This window comes from Patella vulgata, chromosome 2 (genome assembly GCF_932274485.2).
Source record: "Patella vulgata chromosome 2, xgPatVulg1.2, whole genome shotgun sequence".
Classification (NCBI taxonomy): Eukaryota; Metazoa; Mollusca; class Gastropoda; family Patellidae; genus Patella; species Patella vulgata.
Genome location: NC_065880.2, coordinates 16,479,045 through 16,496,637, shown reverse-complemented (window position 1 = coordinate 16,496,637; position 17,593 = coordinate 16,479,045). Strand labels below are relative to the sequence as shown.

The 17,593-nt window shown below is 35.0% G+C and overlaps 1 protein-coding gene across 2 annotated transcripts in view; it reads right to left on the bottom strand.

Moving 5' to 3' along the window:
• LOC126810834 (protein kinase C-binding protein NELL1) overlaps nucleotides 1–17,593 on the bottom strand; it is a 68,732-nt gene that overhangs the window by 6,881 nt on the left and 44,258 nt on the right. Inside the window, exons 12-15 of one of the 2 annotated variants that reach the window (XM_050536135.2) lie at nucleotides 11,820–11,957; nucleotides 4,228–4,260; nucleotides 957–1,082; nucleotides 119–214 (exon numbers count right to left, since the gene is read on the bottom strand). In XM_050536135.2, the coding sequence (XP_050392092.1) occupies nucleotides 119–214; nucleotides 957–1,082; nucleotides 4,228–4,260; nucleotides 11,820–11,957 (393 nt within the window). The remainder of the gene's footprint in view (nucleotides 1–118; nucleotides 215–956; nucleotides 1,083–4,227; nucleotides 4,261–11,819; nucleotides 11,958–17,593) is intronic. The other variant, XM_050536136.2, reaches the window with a different exon arrangement.

Sequence of the window (17,593 nt, the reverse complement as noted above, 5' to 3'; positions counted from 1 at the left end):
ATATACAATAATACGGTCCCTTGTGTACTATATATGAGTATTGTATAATTATATAAAAACATAAAAACATTATCTCTGACATTTGTCTATAAATAATATCGCATTGCCGAACACTTACCCAGTTCACAGTTAGGGCCAATATAACCATGTCTACATTCACATACGTTTGGTGCCAAACATTTCCCGCCATTTAAACACTGACCATGGCAGGATGCTGAAAAGTACACAATAAATACAAATGAATGGAAATCATTTCAGTCAGTTAAAATTCAATGTATGGGGGTTATTTGTTTTCCTTTTTTTTTTGCTTTACTAACATTATGTTACAGCAATGACAATGTTGAAGTTCCTTTACGTTGTCAATGACAAGATCTGTGCCTTCTCTATTAGTTATTGGTATATCTCTACCACTTTCCCATTTTGCTTTATCCAAATCTGCCATAGTCAATTGGCAACTATTGTGTTCCGGTAGTCAAACTGAGAATTCATTGTCTGACTGTGTGAATGTGGTTTAACGTCTCGTCACCACAATCATTCGGTTATCCGGTTATGATGAGACTAACATAGTGGTGTCTTAATTAGATATTACCCCTTTTACAATGCGGGGGGATAACTTGCACAGACAAGGGTGTTTCCACCTATCTCATTCGAACATCTCGGCACACGCTTATTGTCAACCCAATATAGGCGTGCCCCTTACAAATGGTCTTGAAAATTCCGATGTCCAGAGAGGGATTCGAACCCGCAACATTCTAGTCGCGATATCAATTCCATAACTTCACGACTTTTGAGGACACGGCTCAGATGTGGGAATTGCATTTTAAAAAACCCGACGAGTGTTTTGTGTTAAAAGCCATACTACTTATAAAAACCCCTGACATTCACTTAAGATGAAATATAAATTTTATATAAATTGATAAACATGCTGCCCTTTAAAATCAAATTAATCTGATTACCTTCACATTTTGTTACACCGTCTCCTTGGTAACCCTTAGAACATTCGCATTTATAACTTCCTTTAATATTTATACAATCAGCATTAGCATGACAATGGTGGCTTCCTGATGCACACTCATCAATCTCTGTAATAGAAAAAAAGGCTTTCTTTTTCTTTTTTTAATAATAATTATCAAGAGATTTCGGTGGGACGTTATGTAGGCTATAAATTACATAAAACAAATTACACGTTAATATTCTGGAATGATTTTCGCAGCTTCTTCGTATGCGAGCTACAGGGCGCATGCAAAAATTTGCACCGGCAGCCTCGAAGGCCAGATTATTAAATCAAGATACAGGATTCACAGAACATTGGCATTTCTCAGACAGTTGGGATTGAAGAATCTGTATAATCTTCTTATAGTGACGACAAGTTTTAAATTAACAGAGAGACAGTCAGACGAACTTAATCATATATTCTTTCTTATTTTGCCACACTTATCTTTTTAACCACGCCAAACTATCACTCATTTTATATTTCACTAGACTACAAATTTTATTGTCGAAAAAAAAAGTAGGAGAAAAACACAAATATTTTATTGTTGTCGAATAAATTTATACCTTAATTATCAGTAGTAAATATAATTAGGAGAGTTTTTTTTCTTAAGTAAAAGAAATTTAAACCACATGTTGATAAAAAAAAACTGTGCACGGAATGAAAGTACATGTAATTAAATACATGTATATAACCGCCATGATAGACTGTACGTACTGATGTAGGTATTTTGTATAAGATATATAATAAGAGCACGAGTCTATCTTGTGAGATATGTTGAAAGATGTGTTACCCACCCAACGTTACCACCTGACTAAAATATCACATCTTAACCAACACTTTCTTGTTTTGTTTGTGATCAGTCTGGATAGAAAAAACTCAGATAAAAAAAATCTTCAATGTGTAAATGGTATCATTTACATAAGGGTAAATTTTTGGCAAGGGGGCAAGCATATTTAATCTCTCTGTCATCTTTTATGATAAATGGTTTTTCTACTTTAATTTTATTTTACAGCAGTTCTTTACCACTTCATAACCAGTTCTTTATTTAATTTCCAAGAATGCCATTATAGTTCTTTATTTTAATTGCTTATACCTTTATGACCTTTAAGAATGTACAATTACACGATAAGGTTATTATAATCCACAATGAAGAGTTAAAGTAGTATTCTTTTGATGAATTTCCTTTTTAACTGGTTGCCAATTATTCGTAAATTTTAGTAAAAACAGCGATGCCAAGCTATAATGATTAATAATATCTCCATACTTTTAAGAAGAAAAAATGTTTTAAACGCTAGCAATTCAACACACAAAGTTTAAATTAAATGTACTACTAATGCTTTAAATCAACAATGGCAGTTCTTTTTATGACTTTATTGGTTCATGTACCGTCTTCTACAATTTTGCTTTCAATTGTGCAGCTGTTAAAGGTACTCGTACTTTTTAATGAATTAGAGGTACCGTTTCCTCCTATTAATAAGGGTAATTTACAAAGTCAGCATAAAAACCAAGTTCCTATATATTGCATCTTTATATGGGACAAAGGTCAAAGATGCTAAACTTCAAATGATATCCCACCCTCATCGGGTTCTTCTTTCAAAACATAGACTATATTTAATCAACATTTAAGAAAATAAATATTGCTAGACCCCCTTTTTTAATAAGCTTACTAATTTCTGTGTTATTGCTATTTTTAGTCTACATTCGCCTTTGTAAAAGATTATGAAAGCCATGACGTCTAAACAGTTCTATATAAATTATTGTCTGTATAAACAATTTGCTTTAGTAAAAAGATTATAGATCTAATAACCTTCAATGTTTTTTCTATTGAGTAATAATAACGTCCTTTTTAACAAGATTGTACAAGGTAAGGAGAAGAGAATAAAAAGCCTTGGCAACGCTTCCAGACAGCTTGACCCGAGGAAAAAATTCTAACCTCTTGTGGAGATTGTTAACCTGTCTGGAGAGGCGATGAAGAGAATTATATTTACTATTCTTTCGCAGATAATTAGCTAATTTATCACCAGAAATTCCCAATCCCGTTAATACTTTCTTTGATGTCTAGGTATACATGTAGTAAGGTATGGCTGACAATCAAGTAGTTTAGGTGTGAACCATGTAAACACTTTAAAGCATTTCATCTACATTCTCTATGAATGTCTACTGTTCTAAAGTAAGAAATTGATGAGATAATTATAAGTGTTTGCATTGATAGGAAAAATATGCTTCTATTGCAGTCCAACACACAAGATGAAATGATAATGAGCCAATTATTGTAGATAACAGCCAAATTTGCGTCCATTTTTTTTAAAATCACATCTACCTCTGGCGTGTCCAAACCTACCGCAGAATTGAAGAAAACTCGAATATAATACGTACATATCCAACCATCTTTTAAAATCTGTCAAAGAGTTTGATGTGGGGGCATACATAAATTACCTTTCTGTTTGAATTTATTTATGCGCACGTAATATCTTCGTTCGTTCGTTCCTGGAGTTTTACGTCCACCTCCACCACGGGTGATATCGTAGACAAGTGTTTCCTAAGAAACTTACTAGAGGAAACCATAGGAAAAAGGCTTGATCCAGTTTGATTTGGGTAAGACACGGTGTCTTTGTAGGGAAATGAGAGAGTCCGGGGAATAGAAAAGGAAGAAAGGCGATAGTGCGCAGTCTGGCCCGCTTTGCCATAGATGCTACGACCGTAGTAGGTAGGTTTTAGTTTGACTGTCAGCCGCCTGTACGACCTTGAATAAAGGCAGAATGAAGATTAGCCCGGGGGGGGGGGGGGGCGGAGGGGTTCTTTATCCACCGAAAGCGTTACCCATATAGCTAGCAGAAAAGTTTTGAATATCATAACCCGCTGAACATTAGTGCTTAGTGTCAAGTGTTTGAATTCTTACTTGTCATTCAAATATATTATAGATTGAGATGAACATATTATATTATTAGTTAGGTAAATGTAAAGCGACAGTCTCCAGCTAGAAAGTGAACTGCTTAAAACTTTAGTTCCTATGTCGAATGAGATAATCAAGGTCTATACGGAATCATGATCCACAATGGCCATTTCTTAGAAAATGTGTCTTTAAATGTCTCTTTAAATTATCATTTATTACCCAGCTGGAACCGAACATGATTTAGAAAACTATTCCTGTTATTAGAAAATAATATATAGATGGAGAGTGATGTGATGTGAAGACAATGCCCGATAATTTTGTAAAATAAAGCTATACATACCAAGCGATGGCCCATCACCAAACATCAGTTCACCTATAGGTTGCATTAAAAATTCAAAAAGAAAACATGCTGTTAATCGTGTAAGAAGGATTGAAATAAAGCACTGAATTATTAAAGCTGCAACTTAAAAAAAAAACATGCTCCAAATAAGTACTAGAAGCGTCTACATGATCATATGCATAGCAACAAGACGTGGCCCTTCATTTCCCCGATTTGCTTCAAGTCATTCTTATTATTTTAAAGTTTATAGGTTAATCATGGTCATTTGTTTCATTTACACCTTCTTTAAAACATAATGTGAACATCTACAAATCCATATTTTACCACCTTTTTAAACATTTAAGGATGTTATTATAGTTCGTCGGTTTACGGTGACTACTTTCTGATTGGCACCACACATGATAGGTTAGGACTAAAAGCTAAGGCCCGTTGTAGATCACGAGATAGGGCTAGGGTTAGGGGTACCCGAACCCATAATGTCGTGAACAATCACGTATCCTAACCCTAACCGAACCCATAATGTCGTCAACAATCACGTACCCTAACCCTATTTACATCTCTTGACCTACGACGAGATCTGCAATGAGCCTTAGCTTTTAGCCTTTACCCACATGATAGCCAAACAATCCATTTTGATTTACGGTGAGGGTGGGTCGGTGGGGGGCTATATTCAATGCAATGATCATTTTACGGGATTGTGCTCATCTGTTACAAATTGAATACAACATGTGCTTTTGACTATTTTAACACACTGTAGCCAGAAGAGCTGTGCTGTAGATGTAACGTGTCTGTCTATATTTCCTTGCCTTTCTATATATTAACTTTAGCTATAGGCATTTTGACAACTTTTAGCGCCGGGTCCAGCGTTATGTCTCTGAAGAAAATGATGCAATTTCCCAACATGTTCTCATAATTTTGACAACCCACCAGCCTGCACCCACCACCCACCGGTTAGCTTTTCTTCACGCCCAATACCTATATGAGTGTGTAATAAAATAAGAAGACACAATTGTTTGTGAATCTAGACAATCTTAGTAGTCGATTAAAAAAAGAAGTCTTCAAGAATCTGGTTAACCATATAGTCATGTGTCATCGCATGTTTCTGTTTAACCGGTTTCCCAATATTGACCTGTCCACTCCAGTGGAGACATGGAATAGTCATGCCTTGTTTGATATTAATTTTTCTTGACCAATTGTTTCAATAATGATGACCGTTGATCTGCGTGCCTCATTTAATGATTTAGGATGTAAATTGATTGCCTCTATTGAAGCAGTAAACAAGACGTGATATTGTCTTTATAGTCGCCACGCAGTTGATAATCTGTAATCACGAGGACATGATTAGTCCATTTCAAGTGAATCTATTCCTTCACTCAATTACTATTTCCATCCAGAAAAGGTGATTTGTAGAATGAGCTTCTTTATTCGGCTAGTTTGTTTCTTTTGATGGGGGTTGTATTGATTGACAGATCATCATTCTTTAATAATCAACAATCGTCTAATAGTGCAGTTAACCATGATATATGTCAGTACTTGATGGCAATATTCACAATTACTTCCAACTTCAGTTTCCATGCTATTACTTCTCAGTATGCTTGCTGCAAATACGTTTTAGCTAAATGTATATTCTCCGATAGAAATGTGGACACGCTGACGTTATTTTAGGATGAAGAATTCATATGCCAAAACAAAAATGCATCGACGCCAGTTTATAACTATTTTTTTGTGGGAGAGAATTTTGAACTTTCGGCCATATTGTACGTCCATGTCATACATTTATTAATCAAGTAACTTTTCCATCTCTGAACATTGACTAAAGGTCAAAGATTCCAGAATAAACGGATAATATAAACACTTTAGGTCATACAGGATCATGTAATCTTGTTTGTCCAAAAATTAGTAAAGTTGATAAAAATCATAATGTAAGGAATATCCATCTACTAAACTTCATATTACTGTCTATGGATTTCATTATCCCATCTTTAATTCTATTATCCATGAACACTTCCCAGTTCCTATTTTTGTTAAATTAGGGTGGAGGGACTCTCGGTCGGTATAGAAAGTAGTATTATGTAAGAGAACATATTTCTTAATCCCAGACTGAAATTTTATGTTCATGATGGACTAGAAAGCTTATAGGTCTTTGCACTGATTACCAAATTCTCTATAATACAAGCTGTTCAACCATCCGACTGGAAAGGGGTTATCCTGAAAAGCGATGTCATCTGTATACGGTTAGTGCGGTTAGTGTAAATTCCTTTTTGCCCTCCAATCTGCCTTCCATGACATATATGGATTTGAATCCTAACACCAAACTTGACATTCCCGAGCAGGAGTAGCCTGCTGGGACGGTAGCAGCAATGGGGGTGGGGTGGGGGTTGTAACGGTGCAAAATTGTGGTTTAGTAGCTGCCGCAGGAAGATTGTGAGCAGGGGACCAGGAAGCGCTCTAATCTGTAACGTTTTGTCCCTACCTATCAGTAAAAACACCTTTTTGGGGTCTTGGGGATGAAATGAAAAGAAATGGGGTTTAACGTCCTACGTTTTTACACAGTCAGCCTATTAATCATCGAATTTCAACTTTCACGGTTTCTCTTACGCGTGGTGTATGTGTGTGTGGGGGGGGGGGGGGAGGATTCGAATGGTTAGCGTGTGCGCGTTGTATAAGGTCTGTCATTGAGTCAACTGGCGTGGTTTCGATTCCCCCGGTTGTACGTGACAAGACCCGTACGCGCAAGCGAATTATTGAAATAAAATTGAACAATGTGTGTGTCCCGAAATTACCTAGTTTGTGTCAAGTGGACGTTAAACCGCATTCTCTCTCTCTATTCTCTTATGCGATGACCAACGTATATCCGCGACCTCGGTTGTTCTTCCCATCTGAATAACTAGATGGTGTTCCTTACCACCCCACCCCCTCCGATCTGCACAAGGTCGGAAAATCCCAAGGAACTTTTGAACCCAAGCACTGTTAGTTAGTGAGCCAGTGCCTTATTCACTGAAACACCCTCGGTTCCCTTGCAAAGCTTTCTAAAGAACCAAATATTTACCAGTAAACCTCCGATATTTTCCGTCGATTAAGAACCCGTTTGCTGGTTAAAAGTGTGTACAATTCTATCACTAGCTCTTGTCTCCGATATCACGTAAGCAGTCTCTTCAACAGGGGCGCCGTAATTCTATTGGGTTTATTTATCAGCAGGGGCACCGAGGGTGTCTAAATTTGATTGACCACGAAGGCGTGAACTATTATTCTTCAATGGGCATTATTAAGCAATATTTTGATCAAAATGCGCTCTAAACTGCAAAAACATTTTCGGTCCCTCCTGGTAAATAAACCCAATATAATTTTTGCCCGCCCCAAAGGCTTCCACTCCAGTGGCGAACAAGGAGGCATTTTACAACTCCCGACATCGTTACATCTTATGTAACGTTTTCTGTAAGATGTCACGCCCGTGTGTGTTAATTAATTTTAAAGTAGATATAAATTTCCACCAGCAAACTCCATTCGGGACTAATCATAGATAATATAGGTTTTGTTTAGTGTGTTATTGCACGGACACCAAGCTTCAAAAGGGCTGTTAATATTACGAACATGTTCTTTCGTTCGTGACGCTTAACACCCGCTTCCTATGCACATGTAAGTGGTGTTTGGTTAAGTAGTAATCACACCCATTTAAAACGGGATTTGTGCATTGTCTAATCAACAGTTTGAATAGTTTTCCATTATGACTTTAAGAGTTTTAATAACTTGACGTAATTTATCGTCTGTCCACTGGTGAAGACATCTCCTATCTCTTAGCGTAGATTTTTCCAGCTTGTAAATCATATACCTTTTACCGTGAATATAATCAGACACTGACTTTCCTTGGGTATTCTAAGGGTGTGCACAAAGACAGGTATTCGGGACCAATAAATAGGATAGTTTGTCAGTGTGACTGTGCCTTATTAAAGGTACATTCCATTGAGAAAAAAAATCAAATGTCTCTCAAAAATGTGTAACTAAAAAAGAAGTAAGATATATTATTTCTTGCAATCATTTACCATCCTAATCTTATAAACTGACTTTTGCTTGGCCCAGTTCCCAATTCTCTGCTTGGGAAACGCCTTCTGCACTTGTAGCGATGAGCGTTAAATGTGGGCACATATTTTACATGGAATTGCATATAGTCCAAAAAGTGACATTAAATCCATTCTAATATATCATAATGATCAATAGGAGAAACTTCCATTTTTTTTCTCAACAGAATGTAACTTTAAGAAAATTAAAAACACCAGTGAATATTATGGAGAAGGGACATTTATTGTAAGCAGGTGTAATTTCTGTGGAAAAAGATTAAATTCTCTGATAAAATAAAGTATCTAGAAAACTAATTGTGATTTTCTGAGTAAAATCAATGTACAAGAAGAATAAATCACATTTCCGTAATGAAACTACGTTACATAACAAAAATAAATGTCTTTTCTCCATAAAATGATCATTTTGGTGTTTCTGAATGGTGGCTAATCATGGTCATAAAGAAGGCTTTTATCTCTAGCGGAAATAATTTGTATAGAAAGGATTGAAGATGAAATATCTGATGGGGAATACAAATACATCATGAAATGTTGCATGTCTTTCTTGTTCCATCTTGTAATATATTTTTATATAATAGAAACATTTTTATATACATGTATTTTATTGCAAAGCCTGTTTTCATGTTATGCATGAGCTCCCTAGAATTTCTATACATTTTTACTTCCACTATACTTGATTATCATGTCTGATTTTGGTAATTTTGACCTCATTATATTCCTGAGATAAACCCTTTATTTTTTTTTATTTACTTTTCAGGGTAAACTTGTTGATTTAAATTGAAATATGGATACCATCTTATAAAATCAGAATATACATTTTTTTCAAGACACTGGCATGCAGACTAGAGTTGATAGTGATCATGTCAAGGTATATTTTATTTTACATGTTTTCAAATGGCTATTGTCTAAGACACCGAGTTGCAAACAAGAGTTGATGATAATGAGGTTTTCATGTTAAGGTATATTCCATTTTATTTTGGGTAATTTATCTAAAGCATGTGTACCTATGAAATTAAACCCTTGAATGTTAAAGAAACATTCTGAAGTGACTGCTAAACTTAGAAACTATTGCTAAAACACTTCAATTCTAAAAAAAATGTATGTGTTTACCTTTCGGATGGGACTATTTTAAATCTAAATATTATCTCTTAAAAATATGTATTATATCAGAATTTTTAAAAAGTCTGTATTATGTTCTTTGATGTTTCCTTAATAATCTATTTTTGAGAACATTGGCTGTTTATTCTCTTAACAGTTTTATTTTTATTCTCCCATTAATGTGTCTAGAAAATACACCCAATTTATGTGCTTATCTTTCAATAGAACAATATTCACCCTACATATTATCTCCTCAAAATACATAATGTTATGGTTATTAGATTTATTTTTTGATGCTTAACAAAATGAATGCTTGTGAGAACATTAGCCATTTTTTAAAAAAGAAACTATTTCTAATTAATTCCTCTTCTATTGAAACATAAATCCCTTTTACTGCTTCTATTCATTCAATAGAAATACTAATAAATTTCTAAATTTTTTTTGTAATACAAATGGAGAACGGTAGAACGGCAACAGTCCTGCACATTTCAGCACAAATGACGTCATATGTGGATTGTGGGTTAGGGTAAGGGTTGGGACCTGCAGATTTCGACAAAGCCTCAAGATGTAAACAGGGCTAGCCCTAACCCTGGACCAAGCCTAACCCTTACCCTAACCCTAACGCACAATCCACACATGATGTCATAATGTGCTTATCATCTCTGATCTAGCGTTCTCCAATAATAGTGCATCTTTAGAATTATCATCTCCATAATACTTTGATTTGCATCAGGAAGTTGATGATTTTCTGGTACGTTTATTAGGTTTTTTTCTATACTATGGTTTATAGTAATCAAGAGATACAGTAATATAAAGTGAGAATCATGCTGTTTTATTAATCTATGTTTTATCTCAGTTTCCTCTCGTTACATTCATCTGATGAGTAAGATGGAAACTGTCCAAATTTATTTCAATCAATAGAATAAAGAATGGTGAAATACTTGTAGTGGTCTTTATTAGTTTACTTTATTGATGGTGTTAAACTTAGTCACCTAATCGATGAGAAGGTTAGTCTGACATCATACCATGTCTCTGAGCACGCACTCGTACAGAAACTGTAATTAATGTTCTATCTAACAGACATCTTGCTGCAAATATCTCTAAGCTTTTTTTTAAAACCAAAGAAAATCAGGAGCCCAAATTATAAGGAACATTTAGAAATTCAATTTTCTTAATATTTGACATTAATGACCCAATGCACAAGAGAAAATTGAAATTTATTTAAATAATTATGCCCTATTAGCTTATTTATACTATACATTTCTTCTGATAATGGAAAGTCAATCATTTGTATCATCTAAATTCATACTCGTCATTGTATAATGAGCAATGCATCGTAAATGACCTCAAACAATTTGAGAGATGTACATGTACTCTAAGCCACATAGGATGCAATTCTCTGGAACTGCAATTTTGTCGGAAAAGCGTGTATGTTTTGTCGAGCAAAAAATCTGAAGAGTCTGTACATGGACATTTAGAGTGTATTGATTAACTGCTATGGTTGAAATTAGAAACTTATTTATAGTATTAAGATTGGAGTCATGTGATATGTTGTCTCTCGTCTTAATTGACATGTCACCACTAGAGCTTGAGTTTAGAGATTTTACTAAACATGGTCCATGTAGCATTTAATCGTGTCTCTACTAAATCAATTATTGTACCTTTTACGTTAACAAATTGACATGGTGATATTGATATTTGTCCTCTTAACACTTCTACGGGCAATTAGAGAGCATGCCATCGAATGTTTAGATGAACTTTGAAGTGCAATGCACTGCTTTTATGCTAGTTCATGAATAAAAAAACTGGTTCATTCTGATCAATTATTGAAAATGTGGTTTCTGTCCAGGAGAGATGTTGGGAAGGTTGTGATAGTGATGTTGATTCAGTGTTCACGACACCTGCATGAAACATTGCAGCTTAGAATAAAATTCTGATCAAATATTATCCAAATTCATATGAAAAGTGCTCCCAATCATTTTGTATTTTTGTAACTCTTGAATGTTTGTATTGGATAAGTGAAATGTTTGGTTGATTTTGTTTCATCTTGTCAGAATACACCATTCCATGGTCTTCCCTTGAACTTTTGATGACAGATAAGGATGTTTTCTTTCTTTTTAGGAAATGGGATTTATTCTTTGCATTTTATCTACAGTTGTTTTGAGAGGTAGTAAAAAAGATATCATAACTTACCAATACAATGTAGCCATCAATAATAATTTATCTTTAAACAATTTCTTTCTAAAAATAGATGGATACATTCTTTTTCCAACAATATCTCTGGGTTTGTTTTGTTAAATAATATACACAGCCTTATTAGAATATATTACACCTGCTTACAAAGAGCTATTTACAAAATATGATACAAAATAAGGCACAGCCATAACGTGAAAAGTGTCTCCAGTGTATAAGTCTTGCTACCTTCACAACTATACGCGTCCAATCGGTTGTGACCATCTGAACACTGACAGGCGTAAGAACCAATCGTATTCACACATACTGTGTTGCTATGGCAATGATGTCCAGTCTTCCCACCTTCCGCTAAGCACTCATTAATATCTGAAACGATAAATAATTATGATATATCAAAAATCTAATATAGGCAGATAACAGTGAGAGCTCCCCAAACCAACCTTTAAAAATTTGTAAGGTGGCACCGTTCAAGCAATACTCTTAAATTACGAATGCATTAGTGCTGTCATAAAAGCCACTTTATATTGAATCTCTGAGCTGAATTGAGTGCACCAGTCAAATTCGTTTAATTTACCTCACAAATACATCCATTAATTAAAGCTGCCTATCATATACTATTCAAAAAAAGTAGGGGATATTTGATTTTGGGGGCATAATACTAAAATATGCAAATGACTACGAAAAAAGTCACTATAGAACCTAACAGAAGAAACATTTCCAGTTACATGTGACGCCCAAACGCACCAATAGCTACCGCATGGAATGCAGGTGATGCTTGGGATCATCATGGGGGTCCAACCCAAGATTTGCACGACTCTGACTTTGAATGTTACAGTCATTGTGGCATTGAATTCCAGGGTGGAAACATCAGTTTAATTGTTTTAGTGACCAGAAAACAAATTTTGATATGCGTCGGCTTACCCAAAATGAAAGGTTACGTGCCCTTGGCATGCTACAGATCGGCACAACACAGGCGGTTGTGGCGCGGACGATGAATGTTTCTCAGTCTGTCATAAGCAGGCTATGGTCCAGATACCGTGATACACAATCTGTACAGGACAGACCACGCTCAGGTCGACCAAGGGCGACAACTCAAGCCCAGGATCGATTTATCCGTACCTTGGCCTTGAGAAATCGTGTCATCACAGCAAATCAGATCAGCGCTCGTCTTCAAACAGACACTGGTGTGAGAGTGAGTGGCCAGACGATTCGGAATCGACTGCATAGGGGTCACCTTCGCGCCCGACGTCCTCGCGTGATCCCTTGTTTGAGAGATCATCACATTCAGGCAAGACGTCGTTGGTGTAGGGATCGTCAACACTGGGATAATCGACGCTGGAGCAATGTGATGTTTTCAGATGAGTCAAGGTTCACTGTTGATTTTTTGGACAGACGTAGGAGGGTGTGGCGTCGTCGAAACGAGCGCTTCCAAGACGTTAACGTCATCAGACATGATCGATTTGGGGGTGGTTCTGTTATGGTGTGGGGAGCCATCACTGTTGCTGGAAGAACGGCTTTACATGTTGTTGCAGGGCGTGTTACAGGTCAGTACTACCGGGACAACATCTTGGCAGTCCATGTTGTGCCGTTCGCACGACGTCATGGCCGCCGTTTCATATTCCAGGATGACAACGCAAGATGTCACAGGGCCAGGATCGTTACAGGTTACCTCCAACAACAGAACATCACCACATTACCTTGGCCAGCACTGAGTCCCGACCTCTCCCCCATCGAGCATGTCTGGGACATGCTTGGACAGAGGTTACGTCAACGTCAACAACGTCCTGCCAATGTCCAAGAACTTGCTGCTGCGATGCAACAGGAATGGGACAATCTGGACCAAAATGACCTTAGACGTCTCATTAGGAGTATGCCACGTCGGATCAATGCTTGTTTGGCAAACAGAGGAGGATTTACCCGTTACTGACTTGGTTGTGATGCTGTGGTAACTTTGCTGTTTGACCCCGGGTATCATTTTACCCTTATAATGGTCAGTCTGTGCCTTACTTAGTCTAACGATCATTTGGAATAAATCGATGAATGTGAACTTCATTTCATTTTGTCATTTGTTTCTTCGTCAGTTTCATTAGGTGACTTTAATAACACTTAAAAATCAAATATCCCCTACTTTTTTTGAATAGTATATTTAGAAACCTCTTATCATTGTCTATATATTATAAGAATATATAAATAAATGAATCATCTCCTTTAATAATTTTAAATGTCAAAGTACCACTACAACTGAGTAATGTATCTCTGGTGTGAAGTCTTACTGTCTTTACAGGTGGTGTCAAACTGTCAGCTTTAGAGTTCTATACTGACAATGAAAATGATCTTATTTAAGATATTTTGCTTTGGGAATTACATCCATTTCATATATGTATATGTCTACATGTATAAAAGCAAAAATAAATCATTGATTGGTAGTTTGGGATATTTTTGCATATAACTAATGTCGTTTTTTTTTTTTTTGCTTGCAAAGGTGTCATTCTTTAACCAACACTGTAAGTAAGGCATATGGCAATGGGGCCAACAGTAAGACTGATGCCGCTCACCTTAACCCAAAAATAATATCATTAATAAAACATTAATAAAGCATTGACTAATCATCATCCAACTCAGTAGAGACATTCATCACATGAACGTTTACACTTTACACCAAGTTGAACATTATACCGCAATTAGAAGCCAAGTTCTTGTGTTCCAACATTATCAAAGATTCTTTAGGCATACATGTACAGTACTGATATTGTATAGATATAATATGAAAAATTGTCTAATTTCAGCATGTGTGCCTAAATTTCACATTAGCCTACATACTGTCTTATACCAAAACTTAGTACAAATTGTGCAATACAAGTAGAAGTATTTCATTCTGATGTTAGTCGAGCCACACTGTAACTATTACTCAGACAGCAGATAACTGTTATAACATCATCAGAGGAAATTCTAACCTACAACACTGAATATGGTTTTGATAAAACTGGTACTAGTTCATACAGCAGTGATTCAATGTACACCCTCTCACTGGAACTTGAAGCCCTTTACCGCACACTAAGAAAACACCAGGTGTACTATTGTACGGTTAATAACACCAACAAACAAATCATCTTCTCATTCATGTAATTCTTGAAATATTCTTTACCTAGCTGAACACCTTGTTGTTTTTCATAAGATATCAGTTTAACAATTATTAGATGTATTATGCCCATATAATCTATGTGCTTTCTTTAGAAGTTCATATACTTTGCTATCTGTATACACTTGTGCTTTTATATATTCTACATTATATTGGGGGCATTGTTGCCAGTTTCGGCCTTATACCAAGAACTTGTTCTGGGGTATGAGGCTGGGTATATTGGTTCTTATTTAATACCACTTCGTCTCATCTATGAGAATGAAATTATTGTGTTGGTTGAATTGTCTAATATATATCACAGACATACCAATTAAAGATACATTATGTAAGACTTAGATAAAGAGCTAGCCGTTCTCACTATAACAGTTCAAAATAGATGATGAAAAATGGATTTATTGAATATTTCAGTCAAATTACTAGATTGTTTATTATCGCAGCTATTGTACTTGACAATTGAGACTGAGTCCTGATTATCTACTTTATCCATAACACTTCTGTTGTGTTCTATCTAATCTATTTAAAATCTGATGGTCTAGAGAGATGATTGTGGACTTGTCATGTTAATAAATGTTTGAATAATAATTTATATAACATTTAATGCATCTTTAAATCCTATTTTAAAGTAAAATAACAGAATGTTACTAAATAGTAGCATAATATTCAGGATTCATATGTAATAGTCTGTGAAAATCTTGATGTAAATCATATTCTGACACTCTTGGAAATAAATAACTAAGCTAAATGGAATGAATTAGCTACGAAACAAATTTTGGTGCCATATGTTGCTTTGGGGCAAGCTTTACAAAATTCATATTTCCTTACCAAACTTGATATGCTACCTGAGAATTTGTTAACCGAGGCTTAATCATACTTGAACCCAACTAACATTTCTTTTTTTAGTGAATACCCTAGTTTTCATGGACATAAACAATATTTTTACCTAAGTTGTTTGAAAATTTCTTAGCTGTTAAGAGTGAAATTTAAATTTTAAGACATTGTAAAGAAATCAATATTTGAGAGAATTTGATAGAACTTGTAAAGATGCTTTCAGTATAAAGAAAATAATCAATATTTTTTTGATCTCACTGTTAAGGTATATAACATCCTAAAGGCCACCCTAATCTCTGGCTTATAAAGAAACATAAATAACTATTTAAACGAACTAGTAACGGAAAAATTTTGCACATATTTTGATACTGAAATTTGTGATCACCTGTGTATGCAACACCGTTATAATTCTCATCTTTCCAGACTTGGATAAACCATGCCCAATAAAAATTAAGCAGTCCAGAATTAAGGTAGGAACTTACTCTTGGATCAAAGGATAAATATTTTCCAGTCTGACTACATTGCGCAATGGTGACACCAAAATCATGTTATGACGGGAGAATGAGATGTAAGGTTCTACCGTGCCAAAAAGCATGTTTGCGTTCTTTTTCTGTTAGTCATGGCATCCCAGTCTACATACTATGTAAGTCAATATTTGTTATATCTGCTTTTAGGTATGTGGAATCAGCAAGTTTACAATACAAATTAGAGAATCCCGAGCTTATTATGTTATATTCTTTGAAACTTTTATATAAAAAAATATTTCAAAACTAAAAAAAAATTATACATCAAATTATATCTGATCATGTACATTTTATTCCACATAGGAAAAGGAACATATTCCATAAACTATTTTGCTAAACTCCAAAGATGTTATTTTTTGTCATGAGAGAAGTGTTACCGTTAATTCAAAAAGTGTATAATTCCTCAGCAGAATTTGAAATGAAGTGTGACTCATGCACTGATATATTTGTATAGAAGTTGGGTATATACACAGGTATATATATATATATATATGTGTGTGTGTGTATTACCTACAGATATATAAATACAAGTATATATAGGTGTATGTATACAGTACGTGTAGACATAGCTATACATAGACTGGCTGAAACATTTCCGCTTATTACTTATCTCATGTCTTATTTCACTTATCTTCACATTAAAGTTCAAACCAACAGGTAGGTAGAAAAATATAAAGGATTGTATCAAATTAAAAACAAAAATAGCCATAATCTACATTTACCTATGTAATAAGTTTTTATTTATTTATTTAAAGCGGATGTACATTTCACATAACATGATAATTCATTGTTCATTGAATACATGTGGTAGAACTGTACCAAAGATAAGAAAGATCCAGTCTATTAGTCTACAAACTCTTTATGATCTTGTTTCCCCCTTGCAATGAGGCTGGACAGAGGGTTTGGGAAATAAAAATGCATAGGAAAGAAAAACTGAGGTCCCATGTATCTTTTGGTATGCAAGTAAAAAAAAAAACATGACAGTTTGAATTCAGAATAAGAGTAGACCATAGCACCGATGTCAAGGCAAGATTTCCCTCATAACGGCTGTATACCGTATGCCCATCTTTATTAGCATGGTTAGTGCAGCAAGGTAGCCTGTTAAACCCCATTTCATTTCTCTGTGATCTCTATATTTCACCTCAATCAAATTAATGGCATAAATAGGAATACTCTTTTGTTAACTTCTGGGTATTTATATATGGTTACAGTCTGACCATCTTTATATTAATATTAATGAGTAACCACAAAAATCAAATTATTTAGTGGCTTGAAATAACTATTCTATATCAGTTTTATCTCAAAATCTATACACATTTCCTAACTGTTGAAAATTGAAATTTATATGTTATCATGATCTAGAACTTCAGTTTACAGTTTGTATTCAATGTGTGCTGTATTATCAGAGAAAGTCTGTCTGACCTTTCTAGACTTATTAAAATTGTTATTATCTAAAATTGAAATCATGGATCTCTTTAATCTGTTGAATTATGAATTCAATGAAATGATGT